At 41.7% G+C, this 8,735-nt stretch overlaps 2 protein-coding genes and 1 long non-coding RNA gene across 4 annotated transcripts; 1 reads left to right on the plus strand and 2 right to left on the minus strand.

The window, feature by feature from the left end:
- Positions 1–3,035: 3,035 nt before the first annotated feature.
- LOC106100039 (RNA-directed DNA polymerase from mobile element jockey-like) lies at positions 3,036–8,729 on the minus strand. 2 transcript variants are annotated; one of them, XM_013278775.1, is made up of 2 exons: positions 8,308–8,729; positions 3,036–4,056 (listed from the first exon to the last, which is right to left on the minus strand). In XM_013278775.1, exons 1-2 carry the CDS (start codon positions 8,623–8,625, stop codon positions 3,499–3,501), a joined length of 876 nt encoding a protein of 291 aa, XP_013134229.1. In that variant the 5' UTR covers positions 8,626–8,729; the 3' UTR covers positions 3,036–3,498. The 2 variants fall into 2 exon arrangements, with proteins under 2 accessions (XP_013134229.1, XP_013134228.1); XM_013278774.1 differs by having other exon boundaries at positions 3,036–4,052; positions 8,304–8,729.
- LOC106100038 (putative nuclease HARBI1) lies at positions 4,081–5,937 on the plus strand. Its single transcript, XM_013278773.1, has 5 exons — positions 4,081–4,723; positions 4,823–5,007; positions 5,092–5,224; positions 5,296–5,437; positions 5,532–5,937. Exons 1-5 carry the CDS (start codon positions 4,481–4,483, stop codon positions 5,909–5,911), a joined length of 1,083 nt encoding a protein of 360 aa, XP_013134227.1. The 5' UTR covers positions 4,081–4,480; the 3' UTR covers positions 5,912–5,937.
- LOC106100040 lies at positions 6,075–7,307 on the minus strand. Its single transcript, XR_001225413.1, has 3 exons — positions 7,075–7,307; positions 6,852–6,950; positions 6,075–6,748 (listed from the first exon to the last, which is right to left on the minus strand). It is a non-coding gene; the product is annotated as an uncharacterized LOC106100040 (long non-coding RNA).
- Positions 8,730–8,735: the final 6 nt, after the last annotated feature.

Raw genomic sequence — 8,735 nt, forward strand, 5'->3', positions numbered from 1 at the left:
CCCCCCCCCGCCACGAGGGAGGTCTTTGAAGGATAATAGAAAGTAAGAGGGAGGAAAAAAGAAGAAAATAGGAAAGATTCAAGAGGAAGAAAGAAAGAAAAAATAAGAAGAGAGAAGAAGTAAAAGAAACCACTAGATTACGGTGTGCTAGGGGGTGGCGAGCCCCCTAGTTTCGAAGGGTATCCCCCAATGGTATGGTCAGTACCGCCGGGACCGCCCTTCCCATACTTCCCACCCCAGTCCCCCCCCCGTGTTTGGTTCGCGGGGCTTTCGCCCTACCAAAGGAAAGAGCCGGGGCGTCCTTCTATCCACCACCTGAGGACGCGCCACGTCAGTTCACCTCTCCGCCCACTCGGACGCCCGAGCAGGTCCCTGGAGATCTAAGTGTACCTGCACCAAGTCTATGGAATCTTTTGTACGCATCCGCGTCACGCGAAATACGCTAATAACGGGGAAATTCTGGACCTTGAGAGATTGCATGATCTCTTCGACCGAAATTTCCTTAGGGATGCGTTTTATGACTACTCTAAGTATACGCTCCTCGTCAAGCGTATAAGTGTGATAATATACCTCCGTTTTTTGGAGGAATCGGATAACGAACCAAAAGGCATCAGCAGTCTTGAGCTGCATCTTTTGATACCTTGTGACGTCGCAGACTTTAAATTTGTTCGACATGGCCGATTGTATCATCGGCCATTTGTCAGGAGCCTGAATATACAGGGTGTCTGGTGGCAGATTCATATTTTCATAATTAAAAAAAAAATACTGTTCAACATAAAGTTTTAATCAAATTACCAAAACACAGGGTACAAATGCGGATTTCATTTTTTGAAAATTTTGTCATCTAAATGTCTTCCATCTTTTTGTATACACTGCTCAAAACGAAGCCTCATATTCCGTGCTACACGCTGCAATAAGCTTGGTTGAATCGCGCTGATTTCGCCGAATATTTGCCTTTAAGTCCAAAACAGTTCGCGGTTTATCGGCGTATACTCTCTCCTTAAGGTAGCCCCACAAAAAAAATCTATTGGCGTTAGGTCGGGTGACCTTGGGGTCCACAGGATCTCCCCAAAACGAGTAATAAGTTTTCCAGGGAAATTTTCCCGCAGTAAATCCATTGAAGGTCTAGCTGTGTGTGCGGGTCGCACCATCCTGTTGAAACAGCTCGCAGGTTCGGCAAAAAAAATCCGTTATCATGAGTTGATAACTCTCATCATTAACATTTATCGCTTGGCCTCGTGCATTTAAAAAAAAAATGGTCCGATTATCCCACTTGCGGATAACGCGCAACAAACAGTTACCCTTGGGCAATGTAATGGTTTTTGATGCTTTAGTCGAGGATTGCAAGTTCTTGGGGCCCAGTAGCGGCAATTTTAGTAGGCAAGATATATCAGTAAAGTAATCCTTGATATTTCCTATTTCGAGGTCGTTGTGTATATCCTCGTTACGCTGGAACCATCGGGCACCAGTGGCTTTGCGAAGAAAACAATTTTGGAGAGATTTGGAGTTTATTTAACTTAGTTGGGCATGAATGGGCAAATACTACACTTCCGTACGATATAATTGGGCGGATACACGTTTTGTAAAGGTGGAGTTTTTGTCTTAGGGACAATTTGCTTGAGTAGCAGGTTAAAGGGTGGAGTTTAGCCTTGAAGAAGTTTGCTTTACAAGTGAATTCGTTGATGTGGGCATTAAAATTGAGTTTTAAGTCTAGAGTGACTCCTAGGTATTTTACCGATTTTTTCCATGGGACCGCTTGTCCGAATATACAGATTTGGCCTGAGGTTCGTTTGCGCTTAGGTTTTGCGCGCCGTCTTGGTGATCCCTTTGCAAAGTGTTGCTACACTTTTTTCGGGATTAAGTTCGATTCTCCACCTCGCAAACCATTCCGCTAGGCGGGTGGCTGCGGTTTGGAGACGTATGACGATCCTGCCTAAGTGGGTGTTTGGATAGTAGAGGGCGGTATCGTCCGCAAAAAGAGCTAAATTGACCTGAGGGTCTTTAGGTATATCGCTTGTGAATAGAGAAAAGAGTAATGGGGAGAGGACTTTGCGACATTGAAAAAGAGGGCGCAAGAGTTGACGGGTATTTTTGCCGTGAGTCTTGTAAGAATACACTCGGTTAATCTGTGGACTTGTTGCACGCATGAGTGATGGGAACGAAAACCGAATTGTTCGTCGGGTATTAGTTTTTTAGCGAATGCATAGGTTTTGAGCCGTTTTAAGATGACATGTTCGTAAAGTTTACCTATTGTGTTTAGTAGGCTAATAGGACGGTAGCTGGTGGGGTTTATCAGGTGGGTTGCCGGGTTTTGGAATACCTATGACTATCGCTTCCTTCCACGCGTCTGGAAATGAGCTGTTCGTGAGTAAGGTGTTAAATAACTAGGAGCATGATAAAATGGGCGGGGAGTAATTTAAGTAGGCGGTTGCTAATAATACTAGTCAATCCGCAGGAGTAACGAGACCTATGGGGTCTTCTTCTGATGGGAGGGCCGTCCTACGTTTCACTTCGATGTTGATTTGTTGATGTGTGCTGCGTTAGCGAGTGCTGTCGACGGAGTGCATTGAGTTTCAAGACAGTTGGCCAGACATTCGGTTTTATCTAGGTTGTCAAAGGCTACTGATTTGTAATGTGGATATATAAGAGGGGGCATTGATGTATTTGGGATTGTTTTCAGAGATCGAGTCAGCCTCCAAAAGGCGGTGCTGAAAGGTTCGATGTCTGAGACCAGGGTATCCCAACCCAACTGTCTGTCTTGTATTGCGCTACTTGCATTTTGACCTCTCTTTGGAGTTTGCGTAAGATGGTTCTGTTATGTTCAGTTCTACATCTGCTGTATTGTCTTAGAGCGGTGTTTTAGGTCCTAATCAAGCGTCGAATGGTCGCTGGAAGTTCGCCGAAATGGTTTCCCGTGTCGGCGACCATCCTGGTAGATTCTTCGATGACTGTAGATGAGAAGTGAGAGATTTAATTGCCGCGACGGCGGCGTCTTAGGTCTCAATTTGATCAGGAATGACTTTAAGTTGGTCCGAGTCTGTGGATTGGAGTTTAGCTTCGATTGAGCGCCAGTCCAGGCAACCGTAAAAAGGCCGCCAGCATCTTCGGGGTTGTCTGGTGACATAGGAGAGTCTAACTCCATCTCCACCGTGTCGCTAGTCGGTAGCGAATCATCGCTGTTCGGGTGGGAAGGCCCTGCGGGCTCCTCAGTTTCACCGTTTGGACATGACGCGAAAAGTGCCCTAAATACTTCGGGGTACTTATGCCGAAGAAAATCCAGGACGGTCGCTAGGTTTAGTTCTGCCATTTGGACCTATATTACCTTATTTACGTAACTCGTAAATCGGTTCGATTCAGTTGAATACAAATCGTGAGCTCGGGTGGCCGCGTTCTTGCGTCTCAGCAAGTCTCTGGCATCTGGTGGTAGTGCCCAGCGTTGTTTGTCTGACTCAGGCATCTGCCTTGAACAGTCGTCGATGGCGGTTTGGATATGACTTGTTAGAGAGCCGATCGCGACGCCCATATCGTTATCTGTATAATTAAGTCGGGGATAGCGATTAGGTGTGGCGATGAAATGTTTTTGAGCTTGGCACTAAGCTTGTGCCAGTCAACGACTGTTTTAAGTTGAGGGTCAGCCGGGGCAGAGGGCCCTAGCTGCAACAGAACTGGTCGATGATCTGAGTAAAGCTCATGTATCAACTCGATATTGCGTATGGCAAGGTTAATATTTTTGACGATTGCAACATCTAGCACATCCGGAGTGTGTCCCAATACGTGGGAATAGTGCGTGGGTTCTATTGGCGCTAAGATTTCAAAATCGAGTAAGTTTGACAGTGCATCAAGCGCACGGCCGCGTTTACTGATTCTGGTTGCAAGGATGGTGGCTCCTCCTAGGGATAGAAGGGCTTCTAAGTCGGATCGTAAGATGGTTGCGCTTGGTCTACATGGAAGGTAAACTGAAGCTATCGTAATTGGGGCGTGGCCAGTCATGACCAGCTGACAGATCGAGGCTTCTAAGTGCGTTAACGCGGGCGTGTCAATCGGTACACAGTGCAGCAGGGTTAGACAGTAAAAAACATGAACGAAACGAAAGCGATTATCGTTCGATTGTGATTGGTTGAGACACTGACGTCTGACGTCACGCGTGAAAATCTTAGACAGTGACACGCACGAAGGTCGCTTTCGTCTTTCGTCTGTCGTTTTTCGACTATTTCCTTTAAAATTCCTAGACAGTAACACGAAATGACAAACATAATCGTTTTTAAAGCGACACGATCGTTCGTTTTTGAGGCGATTCTCAAAGGTGTCTCGTTTTGCTTCGAGATCAACTGAATCAACTTTAGTTAAATGTCTTTAATTATTATTAAATATTAATTTAACCTTGTAAATCTTGTAAGGTGAAAAATCTTTTTGGTGTTATATTATAAGTTTGTTAGTTGAGTGAAGTAAACAATTATTGGTTGGGCATATTATTATAGATATGTCTCGAATGTGGAACGCATTCATGTTGTTAGAAGCTGCGGATGCCGAAGCCAAAAAGATCAACCGGCAACGTATGCTTCTAAATAGAGTTAGGAATCGTGAACGGTTACTTCAAAAAATTCCGGAGTGGCAGTTTAGAACTCATTATAGGCTGAATAAGGAAGAGTTCCACTCGTTGTGTGACGAGCTAAGGCGCAATACACGTCTAAAAGGTTCGAAAACAACATCCCTGGAACTTAAAGTAAATTGATTTTTTTTATATATGTTTGTGATTTTTAATATAATTAAGTTTAACTTTAGACAATTTGAGTCATATACTGACACAATTATTATATTTTAGGTGCTAACAGCACTTAGCTTTTATGCTATGGGCTCTTATCAGAAAGGTATTGCTAATGAGGTACACATGGATCAAAGAAGCGTAAGTCAGTGTATTAGAGAGGTGACAAAAGCTCTGAATGTGCTTTCAAATAAATGGGTACAATTCCCACAAACAAGCACACAAAGAACTAAAATTAAGCAAGGGTATGGGGTTATTGTATTTAACTTTTGTCATTTTATTTTTATTATCTTGAGCACATACAATCAATTGCACATATTATTTTACAGATTCTACAGTAAGTTTAATTTTCCTGGTGTAATTGGTGCCATTGATTGCACCCATGTGGCCATAGTTCGTCCAGCTGCAAATGAACCCTGTTTTTATAACAGAAAAGGCTTTCATTCTCTTAATATCCAAATGGTATAACCTTGTAATATTTGCTAGAATAATTAGAAGATGAATTAAGGATAAATCTCAAATAAATATTTTAGGTATGTGACAGTGATCTCAGAATCACTAATGTTAATGCCAAGTTTGGTGGTGCAAGTCATGACAGCCATATCTGGGAAAGTAGCAGACTGCGAAACCATATGGAGTCTCTGCAACGATCTGGCGAGTCAGTTTGGTTGTTGGGTAATAGTAATTTTAATAGTAAAATATTAAGCAGGTGACAATATGGAACATATTAAATATTATTTGTAACTTAATATTACTTTTAACATTTTAGGTGACAGTGGTTACCCTCAAAGAAGTTACCTAATGACACCAATCCTGAATGCAGAACCAGGATCAAGAGGAGACAAGTACACTAAAGTGCATATCAAGGCCCGAAACTGCATAGAAAGGGCATTTGGTGTTCTTAAATCCAGATTTCGATGTTTGCTAGGTCAACGTGTCCTTTATTATCACCCTGACTATGCAGCAGAAATTGTTATTGCATGTGTAGTACTGCATAACATGCTCTTAGATTCAAGAGGAATCCCTACAGACCAGGATGCAGAAGTCATTTTGTCCACTGACCCTATACAACCAACTGTTGTTGAAAACGGACTAGATGTGATTGCGGGGCGGGCAGTTAGGGATAGACTAATTAATAGCAGCTTTTAGGAATATTAAATGGTATATAAATATAACCATAGACCCTTTAGATGATAAAGAAAAATAAACTTTATTTACGATCATTTTTATTTCAAAATTGACAAAAAAAACATAAATTACACAAGTTACAAATAAAAACAATGTAAATGTTAGATGTTTTTGCATTTGAGACTGCTTCTCAAAGCTACATTCCTTTCTCAGCCAACACAAGGTGTGGCCCTCCGTGGGACTCGCGCCGTTACTTCATTATAACCGGATTTAGAGGATAAACCCCTAGCGAACCTCGGCTCGCGCCGTTACTTCGTTATTATAACTGGATTTAGAGGATAAACCCCTAGCGAACCTTGGCTCGCGCCGTTACTTCGTTATTATAACCGGATTTAGAGGATAAACCCCTAGCGAACCTTGGCTCGCGCCGTTACTTCGTTATTATAACCGGATTTAGAGGATAAACCGCGAGCGAACCTCGACTCGGGCCGTTACTTCGTTATTATAACCAGATTGGTAGAATGAACCGCCAGCAGAAAAAAAGGAAGTAATGTTAATGAGAAAATTTTGTTATGGCGTCTTGAAGAAGTTTGAGGAATGCTTGTTGGATATTTATTGTATCCCTATCAATCTGGGCTCTGACAGCTTCCCTTGCGTGAAGATTGGTTTCACGCAAGGTTTCCAGCTCAAGCCTTTTTATTTCTAATGCATGCTGCCTCCTGTCACGGTCCTCCTCCAACTTCAACCGCTGTAATTCCGCAGCAGCAAACTCTTTTGCCACTCGATCATACGGCGTCTCAATAGAGGAGGTCCGTCGCGTTGATTTTAAAACGCGTCTTCGTCTGTTCTGCGATGCATCTGTCAATAAATTGTGTGTTTAAAGCTTGGTGGAAAAGCTAGAAACAGGAAAGATACAATCTAGAACTGTAGTGTTTCAATTCCTATGTATGTTAGTATTTACCTTGACTATGACCAAAATCAGATGTAGGATCAATTGCTGATGATGGGGCAGCATGAGCACTGGAAGAGGAGGCAGCAGAGACATCATTTTGTTCATCATCTAAAAAATTATGATAAATATATAATGGATATAATAAGTTAACTGTATATAATACAGTTAACAACTGAAGAATAGATTTGTATATCTTATTTCTAAATGAAATAATAGAATTGTAATAAATTACTGTCAGTGATCTGATCCAAAATTGATCTTTGGACAGATGGTTCCTCAATTGGGGGCTCCTCAGCTGGCAGTTCCTCAACTGGTAGTTCCTAAAATATAAAGTTTTGTATGATGAAATATGATATTTGTATATATTGATATAGTGATATTTGATATGGCGACTATAAACCATTGTTGTGTAAAACATAAGGATAAGCAAAATAAACAAATTAAATATAAGCAGAAATAATTAATTATCTGTTATTAGCTTACAACAATTGTTTCTTGGATGGGCCCTCCAAAAACATTCCGCACACCAATTAAACAGCTGATGCGCTTTTCCAGGTCGCTTAATGTAATATGTTTGTTTGGACCACCACCAGTTTTAGAACGGTTATTACGGTTAAGTAAACATTTCCGCTTTGTACGGTGTTTTAAATCTGACCATGTCTGAGTTCCATGCAAAAAAATAAAGCAACATGCATTATTAGTATAAATAAAACAAGTAAAGAGAAATTAATAAAACAGTTGGCCCCGAAGTACTGTGATGGTGGAATAGGTTTTTTTAGTTTCCTGCAGTGAGTTCCCCCCACAGTGTTTGTGTGTCAAAAAAGGATGTGTCTGCCACAATAAACATGCCTCAGAATGTATGTCTTGAATAATTTTTACAATCATTATTATATTAGAACCAACCTTGATCCACTGCTCCACAGACTTATCAGGACCACTGCCTACCTGACCCAGCAACATCTTTAACGAGTGCCAAAGTTCTTGGCGCCTCACTCTCCCCTGCGGGGTGTTACACATGTTGGCGATATCGCCATGCCTGACACAATAACTAAGTGTTAAAAATCTGTATTGTGCTAAAAAGTTCGGCCAGTGCCTAAAAGAATATTAAATACGTTATTAACGTACCTTTCCATAAACTCCACTATTACGGCGATTTGTTCGCTGCTCGCGTTTTTACTCATTTTTAATTAAAAGATTTAAAACTTCAACACACTACGCTAACTTTTGAATCTCAACTGTATTTTTGACGTGAAAATTTTACATTTTTAAACGTCAAATTCAGATGACACAACAGTCATCGTCAGCAGAGACAATAATTAGTTTTTTTTTGACGATTCACCTTCGTTTGCACGAAAGTGACTATCGTCTGTTACTGTCTAGCTTTCTCGGGAAAACGAGAGACGCTATCGCTTAGACGACACGATGGAACGTTTCGTTTTTTGTTTTTTACTTTCTAACCCCGCAGGGATTTTTTGTAGTAAATGACAGTACCATCACCCGGGGCGCCGGTCCTATCATTTCTGACGATGTTGTAGTTAGAGACCTTCGGGTCCCTCATTGCTGGTTTAAGAAATGTTTCCTGCACGAGTAGTACGTCGACTTGATGATCGCGAAGAAACGTATGAATTTCGTCCCGTTGTTCCCTAATTCCATTCGCGTTATAAAAAGCTACGGTGATCGAACGCGGTTTGACTCTGCCATTATTACGCGCGAGAGACGGATAGCTGCTATTTCTAAGACCGTTTGCAGCCATCGAGACGCCTAGTTCTTTTCGAGAGCACATACGATGTGCTTGTATTTCTTAAGTAAGAAAAGACGGGTTCCAATATTTCCTGACGCTTTTTCGTATTCGTCAGCGAACGTTAAAACTTCCTCCATGTTGAGGCTAGATAA

This window comes from Papilio polytes, unplaced genomic scaffold, assembly GCF_000836215.1.
Source record: "Papilio polytes unplaced genomic scaffold, Ppol_1.0 DF824080.1, whole genome shotgun sequence".
Taxonomy (NCBI): domain Eukaryota; kingdom Metazoa; phylum Arthropoda; class Insecta; order Lepidoptera; family Papilionidae; genus Papilio; species Papilio polytes.

Coding starts and splice junctions, on each gene's coding strand:
- LOC106100039 (XM_013278775.1), bottom strand. CDS start 8,625: ATGTGCTCTCGAAAAGAACTAGGCGTCTCGATGGCTGCAAACGGTCTT. Junction 4,057..8,307: donor TCATTTACTACAAAAAATCC/CTGCGGGGTTAG, acceptor TGTCTAACCCTG/CTGCACTGTGTACCGATTGA.
- LOC106100038 (XM_013278773.1), top strand. CDS start 4,481: ATGTCTCGAATGTGGAACGCATTCATGTTGTTAGAAGCTGCGGATGCC. Junction 5,008..5,091: donor AGAACTAAAATTAAGCAAGG/GTATGGGGTTAT, acceptor ATTATTTTACAG/ATTCTACAGTAAGTTTAATT. Junction 5,438..5,531: donor CGAGTCAGTTTGGTTGTTGG/GTAATAGTAATT, acceptor TTAACATTTTAG/GTGACAGTGGTTACCCTCAA.